At 39.7% G+C, this 26,661-nt stretch overlaps 1 protein-coding gene across 4 annotated transcripts in view; it reads right to left on the bottom strand.

The window, feature by feature from the left end:
• LOC119661459 (sushi, von Willebrand factor type A, EGF and pentraxin domain-containing protein 1) overlaps positions 1–20,164 on the bottom strand; it is a 172,045-nt gene extending 151,881 nt beyond the window's left edge. For 3 of the 4 annotated variants that reach the window (XM_038070817.1, XM_038070819.1, XM_038070820.1), the window contains exon 1: positions 19,301–20,164. In XM_038070817.1, coding sequence (XP_037926745.1) covers positions 19,301–19,373 — 73 coding nt within the window. In that variant the 5' untranslated portion in view covers positions 19,374–20,164. The remainder of the gene's footprint in view (positions 1–19,300) is intronic. The other variant, XM_038070818.1, reaches the window with a different exon arrangement.
• Positions 20,165–26,661: the final 6,497 nt, after the last annotated feature.

Raw genomic sequence — 26,661 nt, 5'->3', positions numbered from 1 at the left:
CTGTTCCATATAGTATGTGCATCTTTAGTGCAGTAGTATCCGAAGGAAAGACGTGTAAATTGCTTTCAAACTTAATCAACATTATCCTGTCTCTTACATTGTATGCATTTAAATTCTTGTTTGGAATTCCTAACAAATATATGTATTCCACGCTATACCTAAATGTTGCAATTTCTAACAACTTCCTCTAATTACAATCATTGGATCTAGCTCTAATCTGCAAAAGATACTTCTAAGAATGAGCTCATCTAGCTGCAATTTGCAAACTACATATGTATAGATATGAGTGTAGTTTTGTGTATCGCTTGTTGTCTGAACATTAGAGGTGATCGTTGAGATACTTATGATACTCATCAATTCTAATGAGCATCCAAGAATCTATTCATATAGTCATTCTACCTTCTTTCTGCTATGCATTCATTACTATCCGCATTAATCCATGTATACATGGATACTCTTATTTGTTGGGTTGTGTTGTATTCGCACACACGCAAACATTACTATGATTTTCCATATAAAAGTTTAATTATTATCAAAGAACGGTTACGTGAACGGTACAGTAAAATATTTCTTCACTGTGCACATATTAGATACGTGCGTTTTGTTTTAACATACCATTCCGGAATCCATCAAAGGACTGTCGTTAATATCTGAGTTTATTGGAGTTTATCTTAGTTCTGACTTGTATTAGAATTTTTAGCTTATTTGGAGAATGGACTATAATAATTTTTCTATCATATTATATTAAGAAATGTTGGTGAGTACCGCGTTATAAATGGTTAGGTTGATGGCACTGTTTACCTCGTGAAAACAGTAGTGCCTCGAAGTTAGTCCATACAAGTTTGTGCTACAAATTAAGAAAAGAAAATGTAGAAGATATTTATTAATCTTTCAACTTAGACAGGCAGACAACGAGATCTTTTTTCCGTGGTAATATGATGATGATGATTCCCTGTGAGATGATTCTTAAATTTGCATAAAAGACGAATACGCTGTGATAAAAGCTCCTTCTTAATGTCATTAAAAGAAAAGGTAGTCAACCCCCTGAAGACTACACACATAAGAAAAGACTTTGATTCTGATTTTCGTTTATCAAAAGTAGGTGTCCGGATGGCTCAAGTGGTTAGAGCGCTGGGCTGTCGTAACGGAAGGTCGCGGTTCAAATCTCGCTGGGGGCAGAGGAATTTGTTATCGTGACTGGATGTCGGACACCAGTCGACTCAGCTGTAAATGAGTACCTGAGTCAAATCAGGGTAATAATCTCGGGCGAGCGCAATGCTGACCACATTGCCTCCCACATTGTACTGTGGTGTACCGTTTCGGTCTTGAATGAAGTGCTCTAACACACTTCAAGGCTCTGATCCAATATGGATTGTTGCGCCAACGATTATTATTATATTATTAAAAGTAATTTCTATGTAAAAAAGGAACAAATTATGAAAATATGATGGATTTAGAAAGCGTGGACATACTTATATGACCATATTAAATTATAAAACAGTTTCCCTGAAGTGGTGAAGGTGTTTGCAAATGAACATTTTTTAAGAAGATGCAGTCAGTAGCATAGGCAAACTTCCAAATAATGTCTTTCAATATTCATTAGGTCATTTTTTAATGTAAACCAGATTAATATTTCATTTCAATGCACTGCTAGATGATTTCGCTATAATTCAACGGTTCATTAGGCGATTTCACCATGACTTTCGTCTTTATTTCATTCCATTTTCATTTCAGATTCCATTTCGGAGAAGATGGAAAATTTTTAATAATAAACAATAAGTATAAAATTTCACAATAAATGCAAAGATAATTCCCTAAGGCTAAAATTAGTTTAGATAGCCTCTAAATTATATTGGTCAAAACTAGAACTCTGCAAAATATTTTACTAAAAAATTATTTGTTTTTATTAAATTAGAGATTGCAAAAATTCGCTGCTAGTTTCTGAGTATGTTTATCGATTTTTTTTTCGATATCACTTTTAAACAAGGGCCGGCAATTTGCACTGATGAAGGGAAAGCTGGTTTCCGCCCTTAGTCTTAATTTTCAATGAAATCTTATTTCAGTTCCACTATTATCACACTTAATGCCAAAACCACCCCCTTGGTCGCAACAGGGAATGACAATTTTTACATCTTGCCTCGTGAACTAACTTAATGATTCGCAAATCAATGTCATTGCAAAAAAGATTATACCATTTAATAAATTCCAAAAAAACGTGAAAGCGTTCGGAGTTCGGAATTCGAAGGACAATTATGTTATCCAAAAGGGCGGAACACAATTTGGCTGGGAAGAAAACCTAACCGTCCCTATATGAAACAAGTCGGGAAACCGGAAGCTGGACGCTTCAGGTACGAAAGGTTTTGTGTATTTTTTAGTACGTAGCACGTAATATATCCATATATTATGTGAGAATATCCAATTTCGCATGATACTGACATTCATAGTCTTGAATTTGCGAAGAAGCCAGAACTTTGACGTATTATAACTTTGTTAGTAATACTGCGATTTCCACCAAACTTGGTAAGATCATGCTCTATGTTATACTCTATATTGTTGTGAAATTTTGTCGTGCTAGCATGAACTTAAGGGGGTTTTGCAGTCAATTATTAAAAATTATGGTAATATACTATTATTAACTTTATTTGTACAGATATCACTATGGAAGGTATTTCGGAGCCCAGGCACCATATAGTGGCAGCCCCCTGATTTCAGATTTTTCGGTTTGGTAGTTTCTAAGAATGGCCCCCTTAAAGGAATGAGCACTTTCAACCCCCCGCACTCCCCACCTTTCCAACAAATGTCAAAACTAAGACCGGCTTCGAAAAGTACTAATCGAGACCTTTCATTTGATACCCCACATGACTATATTTGACGAAAAAAAAATTTACACCCCCCTTTTGCATGTATGGGGACCCCCCCTTAAATTCAACGTAAAAGGATGTAACTCACTGTATGCGTGAGCGTTCACAGTTCCCACCTTTCTACCAAATTTAGTGTCAATCGCTACAACCGTCTCCGAGAAAAATGCGTGTGACGGACAGACAGACAGACAGACAGACGGACGGACAGACAGACAGACAGACAGACAGACAGACAGACAGACAGTAAACCGATTTTAATAAGGTTTTGTGTTTACACAAAACCTTAAAAAGGAAGATACTCTCGCCGAATATTTAAATTGCTATCGATTCCGGTTGTTTTTTTGGACAAATGCTCGACAACCGTATTTGTGACATGTTTAAAATTACAGTGAACCAAACACGGTTAATCAAGAACTGTAGAACTACGGACACAATATAGACTACTAAATTAACGACCGACCCCAGTGAAATAGGTACTGTTACTCTCAGTGCCAACTCATCGGATCAATGCTTTCAACCAATGGTAAAGTGCGCCATGAAATTGCACATCAGTACATTCCAAAACTGGGGTCATTCTTCCTGTCTCCAATCATAAGACAATTTACGGTCTCTTTCAATTTGCGTATTTTTTTATGAATATTGCATAATGAATGCACTTTTATAATATTCTTGTAATATTGTAAAATTTTTGGGAGTGACTAGATGCATTATGATATATTGTAAGACAGCCGGCAGCCATTTTTCATTAAAATCGACTCACCTGCTTGTATGCCCGCACATTTGCCTTTTTTAAGGTTTTGTGTAAAACAAAACTTTATTAAAATCGGTTTACAGAGAGGCAGGCAGTTGGTCTTTTCATGGTATTGGAAAGTGGAAAAGTTCCAAACCTACCGCTGGCTCTTGCCTTACGTTTATGTGAGACTTTTACTCACTAAAACCACCTCCTTCTCCTTCGCTTACACGCGGGACTTCAGTATTAGGAATTGCGCCTGGTGTAGTTATTTGCTACTTTCCTCCGAAGCTCCTCCTTCTCGGCAGATTCTGGATCAACTTCATTCATTTTTTCACCGCCCTACAAGATGTTTCGGAGACTAGTATGCGGTCCACGATATTCTTGGGTGTTAATCGCACGCGGCGTAAATTTCCGCCCCCGCTCTGTGTGCGGCAAACCGCGGGCAGTTAAAAACAATATGCTCCGCATCATCCGGAATCATCACGCATGTCAAGAAATACGAGGAGTCTTATGCCCGAAACGATAAAGGTATGCATAACTAACCTCACCGTGCCTTCATTTGATCCATTTTGAGACAACTGGAATAATCCTGTGTGTCCAGCGACCTTTAGGGGAATCGCCTCTCCTTTTTGTCATTCGAAAATAGGTTCACTTGGTGCTAATTGCCGACGATAGGTATAGGTAGCATTTTTTCCTACAATGCAGCCACGCCGGAAGTTTTCGTGGCTAAATTTAAAAAATGGGGCTTGTATGTCAGTCTTTGGTCAACCATGACTCCAACGTATTTAGACAGGAAGTTCTTCGATTTCGGCATTCCACTAGAAGTTGAATATGCGTTTCTTGAGTACAGTACGGTGGGGCATGCAAGCTTTCTGCATCCTTTCAAGAACCTGCTTCACCTTTTCTTCTGGCTCCCAACGGTTTGGGTTTGCAAATTTTTTTTTCACCCAACACATTTTTGTGGAGTATCAAATAAAAGGTCTCAATTAGTATTTTCCAGTGCTTATCTTAGTTCAGACGTTCCTTTCGCGGACCCATTCTCAGAACTTACTCAACCGAAGAATCTGAAACAAATTATCAAGCTGCCAGTATGCGTTGCCTAGGGTCCGAAATCCCCTCCATTTGATATCTGTTCAAATAAACTTAATAATAGTATGGGAAATCGGTATTGTATTATATTATTATAATTTTTAGTAATTTACTTTAAGGCCCCCTTAAGTTCATCCTAGGCCATGATATAGAGCATATTCTCACCAAGTTTGGTGGAAATCGCACTAATAGTGCAAAGTTATAACAGAGCAACGTTGTCGCTTCAGTGTTCATTCTAAGACCTAGAATGCCAGTATCACGCTAAAATGAGACAGTATTCTGACATAGGTGCTAAGTACAAACGGAACAAATGTACACTCAATATAGTTTTATATAAGAAATACTCAAAACCTTTCACACCTGAAGCGTCCAGTTTTCGCTTTCCCGACTTGTTATTACAGCTGAAAAAGTTATATCATCAGCGATAGTGGAAAGGAAGTTAAATTTTCTTCAATTGTTTGATATGTAAATTAGATTTGAGAGTGACCTTCTTGATGCGCATTTACAACTGTTATTAGTATTCCTGAGTGCAATGAATTTCATATCTTATGAACCAAATCCTCATATGTAGCCAAAGGCTTTTGTGCCGGCAGGGGTATTTCAAAATCGTATGCATTATGTAGAGGTGGAAAAGCGGTGTTGAAACTACCACGAATCAGGCCGTTTTCGAATGGCTCAGTGGTTAGAGCACTAGGCTGTCGTACGGACGATTGCGACTCAAATTTCACTGGTGGCAATGGGATTTTTATCGTGACTGAAATCGTTTCAGCTGTAAATGTATACCTGAGTCAAATCAAAGTAATAATCACGGGTGAGCGCAATTGGGTTATCGTCCCAACGATTACTAGGAATCGAGTACCTTACATAGGTAAGTCGTGCATTTCGCACCCATCCCTAAATTTAAAAAAATCTGGCTGCCATTTGCGGCGCTACACAGGAATCATAGGTTATATATTACTTGTTGAGAAGTTTCTTCTATACAACTTACTTCCTACGAAGTTAATACAGTCTATTAGTATAGTACGCACGGGCTTATTGGCTCTGTGGTTTACCTATTCGGGGACGTGGGAATGGCATTTCACAGACGCATATATGGTTAAGACATCTATATTACGCCCCAACTACGCCAAGGACTTACCATTGCCAGTTTTTGGCAATACGTTTCAGCTCGGTCTGTTTACTAGACTAAACTCATTCTTTACTGTTTGTCATATATGAGGAGCTACTCGCACTTGTCTTAGATTCTGTTGTATAGTGCAGCTAGCTATGGGTTTGTTGCCTTTTATTAGTGTATGATCAATACGTTGTTTCCGCTTTCTCTTTTAAGCAACAAGTTTGCGTGTATTTGGGTCGTATATCAACGTAGTCGTTTGTTAACAATTGTTCTTGGTTAAAGCATGCCGATGGAAACAGATATTTGCGAAGGCTTACACAGTCCTCGTATAGCAATATAGATGAACTCCGGCATAGAACAACCTGAACTTGATTTTGGCTGTGAGTGTGTATTCACTTTCATTTCCAACTGTAGATGAACCTACTGAAGAAGGGCACAATACCCATCTCGACTTAGGAAAAAATCGCTAAAGTGTTGTTAATCTTTCATCGGTATATGCAATAATAAAAGTAATTACTAGCGGCGGAAATGTCTGCTATTTAATTTTTTCGATGTTGGTGTTGAGAAACCTCCGTTTACAGATTTTAGACAAAATATAATATGCCACCCGTCGCAACTGCAGAACATCGTCACCAAAGATCTGATGCCTGATGCGTCCATAAGCGGGGCGGAGGCCCTCTACGTCACAGTGACCAGGTTCCTAGAGTATTTCCACCGTATTGAATCTAGAGATAGAGTTCAAATGGTTTCTGCATTCCTGAACGATTTTCAAGGTAATCAAAGGACTACCCAATGTCCTCAATGCACCTTGGCTATCACTGCAGATTGCGATGCGCCTGCCCTTCAACCGCTCGTCAATCAACCAAGTTTGCCGCCCTTAAGATCGCATAAACTTCGGCTTGAAAAACGGTCGCATATTGTCCCAAAAGAAAAGCTCACTTCTCGTTTTTATTCGAAAGGTAGATTCTAAGAGATATACTGATCATAATTGTCGGAATCAAAAACTACCTCTATCGCCCCCTATCCAAAATGTGCTCTAAATATGAAGAAAAACTTCATGAAAATAATTAATAATTTTCTTGTATGTGTCTCAAAGTGTTCGCATATCCCTGTGTGCAGTAGCTTGATCTTCAATTAAAGTGTCCCTTCAAATAAATAAGGGAATGGGGAGTTCTTTCTAATGATAAACTGCAGACGAAGAAGGCAAATTTCCCGCGCCTAAAAACGGGACAAATTGTACCAACTGGTCCTCTAGGTGGGGGGTTGCGTGGGGCTGACAACCCTCCACGGAAAACCGAAGTTATGAAGCCACAGAAGGAGGATAGCCCCCCCATACCCCCACCACATCATTGGCCCATACCAAAAAGGCTTCATTCCAGACAAATCAGCAACAGATCAGATTTTCTCTGTGCAGCAAGCGATGGAAAAACTGTTGGAATATGGACATCAGTCGTATCATCTTTTCGTCGACTTAAAAACCGCCTATGACAGCATAGCCAGGGTAAAACTGTAAACGGCCATGAGGGAGTCTGGTATCCCGACGAAATTAATAAGACTAACTAGGCTGACCCTGACCAATGTGCGAGACGAGATAAAAGCAACAGGATCACTCTCAAGGCCATTCAACATCAACAACGGTCTACGGAGGGGGGGAGATATCTTATCATGCGTAAATGCGAGAGGTACGATCCTCTTCAAGTCCACCCAACTACTGGCCTATGCTGACGATATCGACATCATCCGAAGAACCACCCGAGACGTACAAACTGCCTTCATCCAGATCGAGCAGGCGGCGCGAGATCTTCGGCTGCACATCAATGAAGGCAAGACAAAATATATGGTGGCAACGTCAGCACCGAAGACGAATCAACCAACAACATCAAACCGCACTGGTCAAACACGAAGAAGAATAAGGATAGGAGAACACAACTTTGAGACCGTTGACAATTTCTCCTATCTGGGGTAGAAAATCACAACCGATAACAGCTATGACGATTAAATCCGCACACAGTTGTTTGCTGCCAACAGAGCCTATTTCAGCTTACAAAAACTGTTCTTCTCGAAAATTCTCGCCATAGAGTCAAAGCTCTTAATGTACAAGACAATGATCTTGCCAGTCCTCATGTATTCCTCGGAGGCTTGGGTTCTTAGCAAAAAAATTGGGAACTTTTGGCCGCGTTCGAGAGAAGAATTCTCCAAAAAATGTTTGACCCCCTACATGAGAGTGGACCATTCCGTAGCCTACATGACGACGAAATCTATGAGCGATACCATGACCATCAGATTTGCAGTGGGCGGATCACTTAATCAGCATGGATGAGGATGATCCCACCCGGAAAGTCTATAAGGGCAATATCTATGGAAGAAAAATAAGACGAGGCTGCCTGAAATGGAACGATAGCGTAGGTCAGGACACCAGACAGCTTTCAGGGATATCGAATTGGTGGACCTCGGCGCAAAACCGGGATGTCTGGAGTTCCTTATTAAGGCAAGCCTGGATCGGATGTCGGCTGCTGCGCCGTTGATGATGATGATTAATTACTCTGGACAAACGTATGCATATGTGCATACTAATAAAGTTTGCAGATACGTAGTATTGAATTCAGATAGGCATATTTATGCATATGCGTTATTATGACTAATATAGTTGTGCGCTTTTTCTGCACGGAGTAAAGCGGAACTGATGATAGGATCAAGTTAGATATGTACATATATATGTATGTACCTGCCAGCGGTAATCGGCATGGTTTATTTGCTTAGGAGGAGCGTAATATTTATGTTTTCGATGTGTACATATATCTGGAAGGTTTGAAATATAAAGAATATTTTCGATTTTTAACAATGCACGAATAGAAACATGTGTAGAAAGTTCCACATACATATAAGATAAATGCAACACCTTTATACCGGAAAATCCAATTTAGAGCATTCCGAGTTGTTTAATAAATCTGCCTACATCTTACATCTTAAGAATAAAGGTGTTTTTTTCATATAGCACGGAGCCCCGGGCTGGACTAATTTGGAAGAAACTGTCTCCCAATATATCTGGTCCATGGTGGTTTCGGTTTAGACTGGCAACCAAATTTGCAAAAAAAGTAGAGGACTTGGAGTTTTGTCCCGGGCAAGGATGCTGCTTTCCCTCCGCTTAAGTGCACTTACAGTTGTTGAATTTTTATGTGTGGACAATCATTATTGGTGTTGCTTTACGCTTTGCTACCAACGCTTTCGAAATTGCTTCATTTGCTGGAAGGATTAGATATTTGAAGAACCAAAACTGGGTCCAGAGGGAACAGCAATTTGAATGGGGCAGTTTATATTCACTTTGAAGTTTCCGGCTTCAATTTCAAACCTGCAGTGAAAATAGCAACGAGAATTTAGGCTTTGATTGTAAGAGCCCCAAATCTTTAAATACAGCAGCCTTATGACATGTACAGAATTAGGTGTAATGATAATAAATTACAACTCAATGGACAATAAAAGAGGAGGAAATAAAAAAGGGCAAACCTGCATGTCCTACACGTCACAAAGGGGTAAATGGGGACATACATAAACCTACGATAATGATGAATTACAATATCCCCTGATAAATATCAGCATTAATTTCGACTGACTCATGAAGTAAAGGATAGAGGTAAAAATACCGTTTTATCGTCATTAATGTATGGTGATTACCTTTATGAATTTATACATATAATATACTGATCTGATTCACCAGTTCGTCACGCTTTCCATGCCTATTTTAGCAATATTATTTCACAATGGTTTGTATACTTTTTCCATTGCGAATATAATGAGGATTAAATGCTTCGATTGTTTCGATGAATTTATATAATCTCTTCGTCAAAAATTATTGTCTTTCAATTCATGATTTTTGATTAAATATTCAACGACACATATATTTTTTAAGCTTATATTCGGTTAATACGAATTATACATACATTATATTAACAACATTCAGGTTACTCGCTTGAGTCTTTTGTTCTGATTGCATAAAGATGAAGAGAACTCACTATGGGTAAAGTGCTTTTGAAAGCTGGTAAATCATGTTTGAACTTATATTTGATATAATATGTATAGAAATGAGCCAGCTACTGTTCAACAGTTGCCAATATGAACTACTTTTTACAACGGCAACGGAATCCAGAGATTGGCAGCTTTGGGCATGGGGCTGATTTGTGTAAAAAACAAACTACTGGTACTCGTTTAAAGGCTTAATTATTCATTATTTTTGATAATGTTGTAGAATGTCACCTTGATGTAACTTCATGTGGGAACCAGTGAGACCTGAGTTTGGTTTTTATACATAAATTAATTGAATGCGTTCCTAAACATGCTTCATGGTTGTTCATATTCGTAAAAAAAGTGTCATTTTACAAAATTTTAGCAGTTTATCCTTAAAAATACAATCTCATTTGATATAATGCTTGGTGTTCAACCATTCATTTTTCTGGTATGGAGCCATCCAAAAAACTAAAACTAAAAACTGAACGGCTACCTCATAACTATTACTGCTTTAAGAAATCAACACTGTTTATTGTTAAAAAATTATAGTTTTCATTGTTACTTGATGTTATCTTGTTTAAATTGAAGCAATTATCAAACTGAAAAATTACAATTTACTGGCAACCAATTATGTTTACTCAAAACTCAATGGCAACATATTTATGTAACCACTATTTAAAATAGAGCTTTGTGGTGAAAGCAAAAGGTAAAAATGTTTGAAATTTTGCGACCCATGTTTCATTTAGCTAACAATGAAATCAATCAAATTATCACCAAGATCTTGTGAGGGGCGTAAATAAAAATTTAATTTTATTGAAAACGGCAACAAATGAATTTTCCTGTGGTACAATTGTTGCGACTTTCTCGTTTCTTTCCATTTTATAAATATTAATATTTTTCACCAAAATAATTATGAAACTAACCAAGGTCATGTTGCGAAATTCTATGAAATACCAACGAAAACAGATTTCTGGAACTGTGTCATGTAATTTGAAATGGAATGTGGAATTAAATTAAATATAAAACAACCAAAAAGATACCATAACATGGTCTATGCAAATTTTTTTGAGTATTAAGGAAATTACCATTCTTTGTAAGAAATTTAGTTAAAGCATACCAAAAAATAATCTATGCTTGTCCCAAAACGGGCACTGAAATTAGGTCGGTGATGTTTTTTAAGCCGTTAAACTCTATGTCACATAATGAAATATATTTACATATTAGCGTCAGAAAAATGGGTTATGGCAAATTCACATGATCCCGTCCCAATGCATCATAGGTATGATGTCAGAAAATCTTTATTGTTCTAAGATTGAACAAAAAATCTATCAGAAATTGAAACCAGACGAGATATCAATCTAATTAATGTAAACCACATTTTACTTTCAAGTTTATTTGACCTGAAATATAAATTCTTGGTTATAGGAGAAAAAAAATTGTAATGAGTGACGGATATAGGTGAGCTAATTAGTCGTAACTTAGATTTGTAGCTGTGTTAATTAAAAACTGTAATAATGGTTGTTGTTTTGAAGGAAATATCTGCAGTAGTTTGTGTTGAAAAATTGTGGCCCAATATTTTCAATGATAAGAGGTCATGTCTGCCCGGCAACAGTGGGATGGACGAGACTGAAAGGGTAATTATTTATGAGAAAGAATCGTCATTATTTATAGGTTTTTTCCCCATGATCTAGCATGAAATATATCTTTTACTTTTGATTTATTTCTTTAGAGTCTTTGATGATCAATATCATTACTATTGATGAAAATTGGGTTCACTTAAAACTTGGCAGGTCGACAAGATTGATTAGGGCTGAGCTAAAGCATTTTTGGGGAAAAAGATATCAACTAAACAAGATTGATAATGGTTATTATTGTCCTGTAACATTATGAATATGTCATCATTATGTTGTTTCATACAATCTTCTCTATTCACATAAGACACATGACATTGCGCTTTAAATTCTCGATTTCATTGCAGAAAGCTCAGTTCAATGTTGGTTCCTGGGAATTCAAGAGAACATCCTTTAAGCAGTTTTTTACGGTTTGTAAAACGAATGTTAGGCTATAATAAGAATCGATTGGCTAGTACAGGAGTTTTGAGAGCAATGTCAACCACTCACACTTCTCCCATTATTTTTGTTGGGGAAAGACGTAAAAATGTCGAGAATAAAATAAAATACAACAATATTTCTTGAAAATGAAGGTTGCACTCTTATAAACGTTTCGGAATACATCAGCCATCACATACTCTCTTCATGGACAGCATGAAAACATAAGGAAAATTGTCAATGTGATAAGTATGATCAGCAAAAAGTTACGACCAAGAGTATCGACCTTTTGAGATGCGCGGTTAAACCGATGTCACTCGAATAGACATTCTCTGTAAAAAAATGCCCTTCCACTTTCGCCCTTTAATCAACACATTTACTGGTAACTGGACCGTACATCAACTTAGGTCATCATTTAAGATTTTCTCAAGCCAAAGTACACCGGGGACATGGGGGAAACAGTTGCTAACGCTTTTAAGTAACAGCGGGTACTTTCCATGTGCTGTTCCATACAGCAGCATGGAGAGAACATTGGCGTGGAACAACCTGAACTTGATGTTAGTGTTGATGCATCTGCGTTTCCAAACCCTAGACGAAACAGTAAAGGCGGACTTAGCGCTATTGATGTTTCCGGTGACATCAAACTCGACGAAACCGCGGGTAGATTTTATTGGTGTTTCAGGTTAAATCGACCTCAATTGGTTTGCCTCGGTAAAAAGATATGAATTGCTATTAAGGGAGAAAAAACAATGATGCCTTTGAATCATTATGAGCTCTGAATTGCAATGGTCGTTTGACATATTCTACAAATTCACTGCCGAAGTGTTATTTGCCCTTTTTACAAGAAAAAAGTTAAAAATTATTTGTAAGAACTAAACTGGAACTTCAATGTGTGGCGGAAGTGTATTCGAAATAATGGGACGAAGATTGAATCTTTTTTTTTAGAAAACCCCAGTAAATAAATGTTAGCAGAAATATGTCTAATAGCAATGACCAGAGCAATATTGCGCTTGGATATAACAGAATAGTAGTTAGAAAACCATAACCAGATAAGTGTAACCACAGAAGCATCTGGGCACACCCAAAAGGCGACATATTCGACAAATGCTACTGTATCATGATAGTAAAAATATTCTTCAGGATCACTTAAATCGAAAAGAACAAGATATTTCATTCGCATCCAAACTGCTTTGGCTAAGAGGGATGGTGGTATCTCAATAAATGGGCGAGTTTGGGCTTCTCGGAAAATCATGGAGGCAGCTGAAACACATTGCCGAGAATAGATAACGCCTGAGCATAGGTAGCAATAGGTATACCTTGGCCCTGAGAAATACACTCATCCAACGAAGGGATTGTGAATTTCGAAAGCTTGCACTTCAGAGGTGAAAGATTTTGTATATTTCCTATGTCCTAATTTGCGTCAAGGTCCTAATGTTTAGGTGTTTATATGTCAGGCTATTTACTTTAATGCAACACTGACATTCAATCTTAGATTGAAGAAAATTCGCACGAAGGAGATAACTTTGACCTGTTAGAACTTCATTAATAATAGTTTGATTTCTACCACACTTGAAAGAATTATGCTCTATGTCATAGTCTATATTATTACAGAACTAGATGATTCTAGAGTAAACTTAAGCGGAATTTCCACTCAATTCATAGAAAAATGTAGGATTAATATTAAACAGATATCAGCATAGAGATATTTTGCGGCCTAGATGCCATATAGAGGCCACCTATCAATGTTTTCAGATTTTTCGCTTGAGTAGTTCTGAGAAAGAGTCCGTAAAAGAAATTATCACTTTATAGCTGTCGCACATCTCGCCTTTCCAACAAATGTCTAATTTAAGACTGGCTTTGGGAAGTATTAATAGAGGTCTTCTAAATGATATCCCACATGGTTATCTATGCTGGAAAAAAAAAATTATATTCCTCTATTATGTATGAATGGGGTGGCAATGATATGTTACCGAATCCATAAGTCCAGGATGGCGACGACGCCGACAGAGCCAGAACTGTGCACGAAAGTAGACTTCTCGGGACATTCTAATCGGAGTGAAACACGTTTCCAGAAATTGTCGCACTTATGGGTCAAGGGCAACCCTATACATCACATGAGTAGCGATTAGAATAATGAACAAAGAGAAGAAAATGGAAGGAGTTTGGCACTAAGTTTAGAAAAAATTTGGTACTTCACACGCAGAAAAGATAGTTGTGTAAAAATTTAACATTAGACTTTTGATGAAAAATTGCAACTGAGGAGGCATGATAGCCCGATTTAACCTTTGGTTTCCCGGCTACAGTTCTGTCAGACAACTCGATCCCTAAACAGCATTTTCCCATTAGCAATATTGAGTATTTGTTATTGTCATTTTTTTATCCTATATCATGTTCATAAGTCTACAAGATCAAGGAATATACCCTGTTGAGGCGGGAGCTAATCGTGTCCGGTTGTCCAAAAGAACCGGTAATTTAGGAAAATTCATAAGGCTAATTAATATGCGAATATTGTACTCGAGGGTTTAGTTAAAGAGCATGTCGACAGCTTCATCTCCTCGCTTCTTTGGAGGTACTGTTTTAATTTACACGGAAGATCTGTTTCTGACACCTTTGATTGGAATGAGTAGCAGTTGTTCGTGTTTGATCAGAATTTGTATTCCGTGAAAAATAACCAGTAAAACTCACTAGCTGTAGATGTCAAAAATGGAAAAGCTGCATGAATACAATTCTATTATTTAAAGCTCTAGTTAGATATTTAAAGTCGATGCTGATAAATTTAGCTGTCAAGGGCCAATAAAACAAGGAATTAAATCTTCGTTGAACTTAACAAACATTATGCCATACCTAGATCCATTGTATAGAAAGTCGGTGAGAGAACTGCTGGTGCATCTGGGAGTTTGGGTTCTAGCTCAGAACAGAGAGGTCCGTGGAGAAAGAAAAAAAAATTCCTTTCCAATTAGTCTACTCTGCCATCAAATGTATCGTAAACTCACGAGTCCCTCAAATCCTTAAACAAAATTTAGATCTGTTTTGGCCGGCTCCGGGCTGAATTTACTAGGCGATTTTTGTTACGAATATAATTCACACCCATGCCGTGTTATGAATTGTATTTTTGTTTGCTTCCTTATCAAGCAATACCTAGTAACCACTTCCGTGAAGCTGCTCAGAGAAAGGGAGGGCAGAGGTGAGGTAGCGTCTGATGAGCTCCCTCTACCTTGGACGAATCCGCAAGTCGTCTATTTTTGTACAAGTTGTGCTCTGGGCTACGAGCCTACTTCTTGGCAGAAAATTACATTAACACAGAGATTGCTGTGGCTGGAGCGGGCGTTGTTCACAAGGACGTGTGCTATTACCACTTCTACGGAGTATGTTGATCACGACTATTACTATTACGTGAACTGTAAAATCAGTCAATGCCCGTCAAAGCTTATGCGGATGACGTGGCTGGGCTAATTGTTTACTGGGATCTCGGAAAGGTGAGTAGAAATATACAACGTGCCCTTGATTACATTGACAGTTGGTGGCTCAGTTATGGACTTTTAGTAAATCTAAATGGAACTGGAAATGGTATTATTCACAAAAAGGAAAAAGCTGAACGGTCTTTGCGTTTTAAAGATGAGGGGTACAACTCTTCAACTCTCCGAAGAAGTGAAATATCTGAGAGTTATTCTAGAAAATAAGCTTCTTTAGAAAAAACATGTAAAGGTAAAGAAGAAATAAGCTGATGGACTGTGCAGGCGAACAGTTGCTTTGACATGAGGACTTTGAGGTTTAGACTGATGTTTTCTTGCATCCGTAGCAAGCAACTCAACTCATAGACTAATTCGCTTAGATCTTTAAAAAACCAATGAATGTAGGGGGCAGAGGGTATTGGAAGAATTATTGAGAGAACTGTGTTCAGTTTATTCAATGTATTCTGATTCTCGGGTCTCCATGTATCTGTTTGGTTCAAGATTTGAAGTTATTCTGAAATGTAATTAGAAACTCCCAGAAGAAGGGAGCCGGAGTTTATTTCACGTGTAAAAACGAAAAGTAGACTTTTCCTTTGGGATAGTATGCAACAGTCTTTCGGGCTGAAGTGTATATAATCCTAAGGGCGGCAACCTGGGTGAATGACGAGCGGTTGAGCGGCACGCGCATCTCAATCTGTAGCGATCGTCAAGCTGTATTGAGGACGTTGAGCAGTCCTTTTATCACCTCGAAACTCTTTCAGGAGTGTAAAAACTTAAACCTAAACCCAATTTCTAGATTCATATTGTGGACGCTTTTAGGGATATCGAATTGGTGGACCTCGGCGCAAAACCGGGATGTCTGGAGATCCTTATTAAGGCAGACCTAGACCGACTACCGGTTGTTGCGCCGTTGATGATGATGATAATATGGAACTACTCGGGTACCTGGTCATTATGGGTTTGAGAGGGAAATTAAATCAAGTATGCCTCAGCAAAAGAGGGCTCAGGGACCAGGAACCAGCAATTGGAGCGTCAGGCTATTGCTGCTGTCAAAACCTAGGAGCAAACTGCCAACAACAGCAGATGGCAGATCCTTAAAGCCGAAAGACACAACAAACTTTTCCTGGCAGAACCAAAGAAGCTTACTGCAAAGTTGCTTCCTTCGGAAAGCACGAAGACTTGCAGAAGTATTGTGGCATTCTGACTAGCGATAATTCACCGATAACAGCTGCGACCATCAAATCCGGGCACGTTGCTGGCTGCCAACAGAGCATATTTCGGTTTGCAAAAACTGCTCTGCTCGAAACGCCTCATCATTGGGTCGAAGCTCTTACTTATTTGGAGACCTGGTTCTTTAGCAAGAAAGTTAAAATCCGGAAAAATAGGTTGCGGTGGACGGGTTACTTAATTTGTACGGATGAGAATGGTAGATGGTAAAAAAAGAAGATATGACAGACCTTGGCTAAGATGGAGGAATGGCGGTAACCAGGAAGGCAGACAGAGGAATATCGAACTGGTGGGCCTTGGCGAAAAACCGGGATGTCTGGGATTTTTTACTAAGGCGAACTAGATCAGATACCAGTTGTTGCGCCGTTGACGATGACAATTCATTAGCTGGGTATATGTTCAGAATAGAATTCACTAGTAAGTATTTGTATGTTAGTGCCCTGCCTATGAACAGATATTAGATTTTTGGTGCTGAGGTCCTCCAGCTGCAACGGGTAGTATTACATCCACTAAAGGAAATCCTGAGATACATATACGATTTCGGGATGACACAATAGACCACTAAGATGTGAGTGTTCGGGGGTTTTCCTCTCCCCCTCAGATTCAGACATACCATTGAAAGAAATGTGAAATCTCTGTCGATGATGCTTAGAACGGCGCTTTTTGCCCGACTTGACAAGAGATGCAGACCTTTTGTTCAAACTAACAACCATTTGTCCAGACTATTAGCCGAAAATATGCAAAGGTGTACTATTCCAGCAGTGCAACTTAAGCTAGATCCGAACAAACCGGGTTTCGCCGAACAAACATTGAACAAACTGGGTTTCGCCGAAGCTCAGTTGCGCAGATGAAGACCTATCACGTAATCGTTGATTAAAGACGAATTTGAAAGAAAAAGGAAAACAATAGTGAAATTGGTAAACCTAGCTATATATTGAGTAAACCAGGGGAGGTGATCAATGGTCTATCACAGGGATTAGTATTAACCCCCTTTAATTCAATTATATTCACGTTATTACCATAAACTCGGTCAATTAAGTTTCAACATTCCAATGATTTAGCTTTGGGAACCAAACGTCTGTCTATAAAGATCTCTAGAGGGAGTTTTGGCATTGGATTTAAAAACTTGAGTGAATGGGGACTTATGCCAAGCAAATCCAAAAAGGAGGTGGCATGCAAATATTTCTTTAAAAGCGAAACCCATTAATGTAGTTTTCAAACGCAACACGTGTGCCAAATATGTGGGAATCATATTGGGCCACATTTTTACATTTTACTCTTATTGAAAAAAAAAATAGCCGGTAAAGTTAGTATTAGGAATGTCCTTCTCCACAGACTTGTTTGGAATTCTTGAAACGCTTCGCCAATCTATAATATAATACTACCCTAGGCCTAATTTATACGACAGTGAAATATGACGTACCAATATGGCTGAATAGCTGACATATTGTGGGGTTGATTTCTAGAACTATCAAATTCACCGCGACTCAGGGACTTCGAGCCTTATGGTATTTAACATCTTCTGAGTCACTCAAAAGAACTGGTCCAGCTATATAATAGAATTAGCCTATTAACCAGTTCAACGACATGCACAGCTCCTACTGTCTTCGTTCACGTAGTGCTCCATTAAGAAGCACTGCTGAGCTCCAGACTCCCTACTTCGATATAAACAACGAGACGAAATTATATAAGGGCAATGGAATAAGAACCAACCATATGCGCTATCGGGGCTCTCTTATCCAATGGAGAACAACTTTATCATGGGCTTGGGATTGCCCCGAGGAACAACAAACAATTCTCCACATTGTTACTGAGTGTCCGGTACGAACATTTGATGAAAATTAACTCGGACGCTTTAAACAAGTTAATCGTTGTATATATCATTATGATTACTATAATAGTCCACACTATAATTAAATAACCAATGCACCCTTTAAAAATCCAAAACTATATTTTTCTTCCTGTGCAGAGTTGCTTGCAATAAAGGGAGCGAACAGAAATTATGTAAATTAAACGAGCTGAAATATCCCCACTAGAACAGTTTATAAGGAAATTGCATTAAAGGAAGAGTTAGAAGGGATCAGTTGGTTCCCGAAGTACTGTATATACCTCAAAAATGATAAAAAAGAAATATTGGTTAACAAACACCAGATTGGACAATCACTTCAATTTAGATTAAGTTTGATTCCATAGATACTCTCTTCCGGGAACCAGTTTCTCCTTTTCCATTGGTAATTATTTCGCATATCGAGGACTAAGGCGAATTCTTTGAATTGAAAGCTTTATTGAAATCAGGAAATGTACATCGATTGCATATGCACTTATTGCGTTGATTCATAATTTATTCACCTCTTCCAACAAATTTTCTAATCAGTACATGAAATACTTATTAGAGTGAAGAAATTGTTTCTAAGGCCCCTTATCTTCTCACTCGGGCACTTCTTGTAAGTCTCTAGTTTATACGGATTCATTATTTTCCTTATTATTCTCACTTATTTTAATGACATTCCCTTCAGAAAAACTGCTACTGAATGAATGGGGGAACTATTTGCGGAGGAGTAGTGCAGGTTGCAAGAAAAAGGATCAAAACCAAACTTCGGTTTTTTTCTCATCGACCGCAGAAAAGAATCAAGCATTGCAAACAATAGGCTAAGTACGATCTCTGTTAGAGAGGATGCGCCTTCCATATTTGGAGAAAACGTGTAGACGTAATAATTAACCCAACTGAATCCGTTATATTTTATACCAAAAAAGTAAATTTTCATAAAACTTACCAATTGATTGAATATATCCTGCTAAGCATAGAACGCTTAAAGCTATGAAATATACTTCCATCACTTTCCACATTTTGAACTCTTTTTACTTCGCTGGTAAATATATGTATATCCTCCGGATCACCACTAAACCGATTTCACCGAAATTTCCACTTTTCTATGTTCCCGCACAAGAGAAAATCTATAGCACCTCAGTCTCCGAAAACCAAAGGAACACAAAAACAACTTTGAAAACACCTAAATACCCTCTTTACACGTCGGTAAAAAAGTTAGGGCTGATGCATTAGTACGAAAGAATTTTCTAAAGACTCTTTTTTTCTACAGAAATTATAATCCATTGAGAAAGTGTGTCATCTTCGATGTTGCTGTTGTACTATGGCCGCTGCACTCTTCTTATGCATATTTCACGTATGCCGCGTAAAAAATTACTCCAGATACTGCACACGCTTAAGCAAATGTCGACGACAATAAGGTGGAAGAAGTGCTGCTCGAAATGTAGTCTTCACTTCAATTCAAATTCAATTGCAGCTGATCCATTTCAAGTCATCTTTTAGTCAAACGCGAGAACGAGTGGAAATCATGTTTTCTAGTTGGACGTTTAGTATCTCAGATAATCTCCACAGATCGAAGATAGTATTCAGATGCAACGCACACTTCAATTTCCTTGCGACCGAATTCAATTATTTAAATTGCACCAAAGAAAACGGCCAAATGCAAAATATCACTCACTGTACTGATAGCCGTTAACCGAACCTCGAGAAAAACTCGCAACGTCTTTCCAGGTTGACTCGACCTGAGGAACACGACTCGCAGACTTGCGTCTTCACCGCGTCAAATGTCTTCAGCTACTAAACCTGAGTCTATTGATTCGTACCGCTAAATTCTCATGAAGCACCTGAGCCCGGAGTGGTATGAAAGAAGCGGAGTTGAAGCAGTAAAGTGTGGTAAAGTATAGTAGAACGGCGCGCTATCACCCAAGATAGTGTAGCGTATTCGTACAATTTTACCTGTGCGCACGTTCATTAATGATAAATATGACGCGGTTACTACTCGACCGTGGTGCGCTTGTAACATAGTGAAAACTGGGTTGTCGTATAAATACTGCTAGGAATTTTGAGATTGAATCCTGGAGTTTTTCTTAGTTCCTTCAATTACTTCTCGACAAGGTTGGCGCCTACCCCAATAGATTGCAAAGCCATTGAGTAGAAGGGGGTTGAAATCCCCTTCCCGACTGCAAGAAACTTTTATGTTCCTTAACTCCGAAAATTCTATAGACATCTTCAAACATTATGGTTAAATAAAGGTTCGTCGTCAGGAGCACAACTGGTAGAAAATTTTAAGTTCAACAAGGATGGTTATAACAAAAAAATATTGTGAGTTTCGACAAATTCAAAATGTTGTTACCATTGGAATTGTAGGACAAATTAGAAGTGGTGTTGGAGGAAAATCTAATTTATTCATATAATATTGGGTTGGGGAAAAAGTATGTCGTATTTGTGATCGAATTTTAACGCTTGCCATTTAGAAGGCAACTCCATTATCCCCCTCTTATAAAACCCCCCTCCTTATTTGGAAAAAACTCAGACAGCCAGTTTTCGCAAGCCTCTTTTGAAGCCAACTTAGTAGCACCAAGCGTGTTTTGCATGGACCGGAAGAGATGGTAATCACTTGGTGCTAGGTCCGGACTATTCGGTGGGTGCGATAGGACATCCAATCCGAGCTCCCATAGCTTCTGGCGGGTCATCAAAGACGTGTGAGGCCGAGCTTTGTCCTGGTGGAACAGAACACCATTTCTATTGACCAATCCTGGCCGATTCTGGTCAATCGCCTGCATCAAACGGTCGAGTTGCTCACAGTAGAGGACCGAATTGAGGGTCTGGCCATAGTTGAGCAGCTCATAGTGGAAGACTTCCTTCCAATCCCACCAAACACACAGCGAAACCTTTCTGGCCGTCAGTCCGGGCTTGGCGATAGTTTGGGCCGACTCGCCGCGCTTCGACCACGATCTTTTTCGCTTGGGATTTTCGTACGTGATCCACTTTTCATCACCAGTTACCATCCGCTTCAAAAATGGGTCGAATTCGTTCTGTTTTAGCAGTGCATCCCAGGCGTTGATTCGGTCCAAGAGATTTTTTTCCGTCAACTCGTGTGGCACCCAAACATCCAGCTTTTTTGGAATCCAATCTTCTGTAAATGGTTCCAAACGGTTTTATGGTCCTTGCCCAGTTCCTGGCCAATCGAACAAATGCTCACATGCCGGTCTACTTGGATGATTTCGACGATTTTATCGGTTTCTACGACGATTGGCCCACCAGTACGGGGTGCATCTTCGACATCCACTACACCAGGACGAAATCGATTGAACCAACGCTGTGCTGTGCGAATCGTTACACTATCGAGCCCATAAACTTCAAAAATTTTTTCGACTGCCTTCGTTGCATTTTTACCTCTCAGGTAGTAAAAACGTAAAATATGACGAATTTCTTCCTTGGTAGACTCCTTTTTTGTCGCGCTATAACTTGAGACTGAAACATACCATCATTAAACTGTCAAAGAGACACCTGTAGCCCAGATTATCGTCTTCAAATCGCTGTAAAGTATGATCCGATGCAATAAGTACAACACAGGAGATGTTTAAGTGTCGCCATCTATTGACAAAATACGACATTACTTTTTCCCCAACCTAATCTATCTATCTTTCACTCCTAGAAAAAAATGATTTCAATAGCCTTGTCACCTGATTATTGGCGAGCGGTTAAATCTTAACTTTGCGGTAAGTAATATACTGACTGCTTCATACAAGAACCATGGGCTGTTGGTGGGGAAAACTTCCGACATGCCGACCTGCGTGGAGGTCTCAAAAGACCTCCTGGCTAATTTGGTTAATGACCTATGGCATGGTGACACTATAGCAGCCAAACTAACCATAGCCAGCCAACAGTGAAATAAGGAGATTTTATGGTGCTCTACATATTTTCTCTATGACGCAGAAGGGGTTCTCAGTGGAACATTAATCAGAACTATCCAATATGCTAAAAGTAAAAACAAGGGAGTAATAGCAGGATGTGATGTCAACGCGCATTACATATGCAGAGTCTCTACAGGTAGGCACTGACCGACCGGTCCTCAATTGGGTAATGAAACTACCTGTATAAAATCAATGCATAAATGCCGAAATTCATGTAACTTAAAAAATGTTAACAATTTTCGAAGTCGTTTACCGAAATTATTAAGGATGCTCGCGCCCTCATCCAACGTAATACTAACCCTGGTGGAACATCGTGCTCCCACGACTTTTTGTTCTAGGGTAGATAAGATGTAATAGCCCATTGTTTTGCAATCCGCGAAGTTCGTCAGCCAAATTTTCTTGCTCCAAAAGCCCAAAAACAGCTCTTCATAGAGGGCGATAGTCGAATCGGCCTAGACCTGTTGGAGGGTAAATCCGTTGGAGTACGATTGTTAAGCTGTTCATGACTCCTGCACGATCCACAAATCCTGGCTGCTGATAGCTGTAGCATTGATAATGTTGATGAACGATGAAGACCAGCGGCCTATTCCCAGTGGCACAGACTTTGGTTCGCACAATCACCAAGGCTGGCAAAAGACTGCATCCAAGGATTTTTATAGACGCATTCTCCTGGTAACTCTTCTTGAGCAATTGGCGCCTACTCTGACGATTGTGCAGCAGCTCACTGACGCAGCAGTGCAGCAGCAGTGAAAATATTCCCTTCAATGAAAAGCACCTCCGACAAATGAGCACTAACGACCAGACGAATTCTTCGCCGAGCTTCCTCGATCCGTTCTGGTTTGATCGTTTTGTTAAAAAAGTGAACAAAGGTGATTTGGTTCGCATCTTTAACTTTTTTCTCACGATGTTTGATTATTTCTTTGCCAATTGCAATCGCTGGAGATTTCGATCCGGGGACGGATCTTCGGTACATTTTCCGGAGTAGTAGAGATGGCTGAATCACCGCTCAGAGGATGGTCCGCAGTCCGTTCAGTCTTTGTGAAACATTCCACAGCTCTGTAGATACCCATTGTTTTGAAATGAGCCGTTCCAACAATGTCAACCGTCTTTACTCAAGCCTTGTGTAGCTCGACAAATATGATATGTTGACTTTCACTAGCTCATAACTGAAGTACAACTGAAATAAACAAATAACAGTAACATATCCTAAACCAAAATTAAATAAGAAATTACAAACCATTACAAATACCAAAAGAACATTATGCCAATGCCGAAAACAGGAAAGTATAAAATTCTCAGACTTTTTTAAGTAGCTTTCACCTTCCGCGATTCCCAGCAGCTACACAAGGATCTAAGTCCAGGGATAACAATATCCGCCTCGCTCCCTTACGAAAACATAATTTACAGCTGGAGTAAATTTTTCTAAGAACAGGTTGAATAATGCAGGAGTTCGGTGGAGCTGTCATTAGCATTAGACATTTGCTTTTACTGAAAATTGACACTAATGGTAATAAAAGCATCTAAGGGAGTAAAAAATATAACTCCTGACCTCCCGATCAACAACCATGATTAACCCCGTGTTCACTAATATTCTCGAGGAGAGCCCAGAGCGCTTGTCATCATCGCAGTAAGATAATTTTCCCATTGCTGTACCGCATTGTATTTAGGGGAAAGTACTCTATTCCTCAGCGAGCAGACACAGTAGCGCATACAATCGAATAGAAGCTACCATCAGATGGTTGTTCCTTTTGACGTCAATGTTAGCATCCCTTCTTTTACACACAATCATAAGATAACTCTTAAATTTACTATAGATTGCAATATGGTCGATATGATTTCTCGTACGCTGCCAGACAGTTAAAATTTAACTGACGTTGCGACAGACTCCTGTGTTGGATGAACACACTGTCGATACTGAGGTAATGGAAGATGTAGAAGTCTACAAAAGTCTCACGGTTGTCAAGACCGTGTTTCACCACCATGTATCTGTGGGAGGCATTGTCAGATCCCACCTTGGCATGCAGATCACCCATCACGATTCCATTACTAGTTCTTCATCCTGGATCAGAAGAATCACAATTTGCATGTTGCTAGCCCACAATTTTCATTCACTTTTAGTCGCCTCTTATGGCAACCGGGAACAGATTTCACTCCTTATCACAACAGAAGGTTCAGCGTTGTATATTCTACCGCTGTCCGTTTACAGATTGGTAAGAAATCCATACTTGGACGCTTCGGTGCTTGTCCATCGACCAGTAATCGTTCAACATAAATAGATAAATATAATACATTTTGAAAGTATTATTATTATTATTCTGTTAAGGGAAAGTCGCACCGCGTCCTTAAAGAACTATTGTGCTTTTACTGCTTATAGTGTGCCTATTGATCATAGTATCTCAAGCAGGCCTATAACTGTCAGGAACTTTAGTATGTTCCCTACTTCCAGGTCTTTTAACTTCGCATCTGGTATTAAGTGTTCTCCCAGATGCCTCGACCTAATTTGCACAAGTGCCGGACAATGTCCCAGGGCGTATATAGAGGTTTCGTACTCCTCCTCACAAAACCTGCAGGCAGTGTTCGTAGATATCCCTAGCTCCTCTAGGTGATCATTTCAACCGACAATGACCAGTGAGAATTCCCACTATGATTCGGAGGTTCTTTTTGGTGAGGTTTAAGCAATCCTTTGTGCGTATGGGTTCGTATACCCCAATAAGCACCCTGGACTGCTCCATCCCTGGTAGGCCCGCCCAGGATGGTTCCCTCAACCGTTCCTCTTCATTTCTTAGATTCATAGCCATGAAACCGTTTCCGATTCCATAGGAGGGTTCTGGCTCGTGTAAAGGCGTCCCTGCATCCCTTCTTGGCTAGTTCGTCCTCTGCCTCGTTGCCTTCCAACCCAGCATGGCCTGGAACCCAAAGTATCCAGATCTTGTTGGACGAGCCGAGTGTATTCAGTCTCTCAAGGCATTTCCAAACTAGTTTAGAGTTCACCTGGTTGGACCTAAGTGCCTTGATCGCTGCTTGGGTATCGGTGAGAATAGCTATGTTCTGCCTCCTGTAGTTCCTTTGCAGATTAAAGGAGGCACATTTGTCTATGGCGTAGAATATGCTAGTGTATCTGCCCATTGGCTCAAAGTACATTTTCCTTGAACGAATGACACCGGCAACCGCTCCCTCTGCTGTGAGGGATCCGTCAATGTACCAAGTAATCAGTTACTGGTTTAAGCCGTATGTCGCAGCTACGCTCTCACAGTTTGCCTTGTTGTTCCAACGTGTTTCAAACTTCTTATTGAAGTTAAACCTCGTTGTCATGTTATCCCTTGGTATCAATAATTCGGGATACCGCTTAGAAAGAATATCAATCTTCCTTCGATTTAGGCAGCTTCCCGCCTCACTCATACTCCCGGCCACCCTGAATATTGCCCTCTTTGCCTGCATCTGTATGAGCAGATGGCGAGGGGTTAATCCCAGAAGCACCGCCAAGGATCTCGTTGGGCATGTCCTCATTGCCCCACTGATACACACGCAAGCCAGCCTTTGGAGCTTATGTAATTCCCTGGCTTGTGTGCTGAGTTCGGTTCATTGTGCCCGGATTACCGCTCCATAGGTAATCATTGGCCTTACTATTGCCGTATATATCCAAAGTAGTATCTTCGGTCTGCAACTCCATTTTTTTCTCCTATTGATCTGCAAGTCATCAGAACCCTCGTCGCTTTCCGACAAGTGTTTCAGACATGTGTCTTCCAGAGTAATTTTTGGTCCAGCGTAATTCCCAAATATTTGACCTCTGTTTCTCGTTTCACTTCCATATCATGTAATATTATGGCTCTCAGGTGATCAAGCTTACGCCTCCTAATAAAAGGTGGAGACCTGGTCGGTGGTGGTAAGGAGCCGGAATAAGGAGGCTTCTCCGAAAGAGGTGGCCCAAGTGGTCATAAGAGAAGTGGCTCCTGCGTTAGGAGTGCGAGTTCACATTGTGAACCCGTTGAAATCTGGGGGAGTGGCCCTTAGGGTGCCCTGCGAGAAGGAACGGAAGAAGGTGGTGGAGAACCCGAAGTTCTCAGAACACAGCCTGGAGGTGGCTGTGACCCAGAAACTTGGGCCGAGGGTCATTATATATGACGCTCACTGCTGTATCAGTGTTGATGAGCTGATTCAGCAGATCCACGAGAACCATCTCGTGGAGGAGATGTCTGCGGAGCGGTTCCGCAAAGAAGTAAAAATAGTGAGCCGTCCGATTCGCGCGGGTCCGGAGGCAGTTAGTTAGTGGTTTAGCTATCGGGCTAGATCGCATGACATGGTTCCAGCTTGTTTCCGTTGCCTTGGGTTCGACCATAGGGTCGCAGACTGCAAGGCAAAGGATCATGTGTGCGCTCGTTGCTCACAGAGCGGC

The sequence above is a fragment of the Hermetia illucens genome, chromosome 1 (genome assembly GCF_905115235.1).
Source record: "Hermetia illucens chromosome 1, iHerIll2.2.curated.20191125, whole genome shotgun sequence".
Lineage (NCBI taxonomy): Eukaryota > Metazoa > Arthropoda > Insecta > Diptera > Stratiomyidae > Hermetia > Hermetia illucens.
The sequence above is the reverse complement of the archived record's forward strand: the minus strand, read 5'-3'. Positions and strand labels throughout refer to the sequence as shown.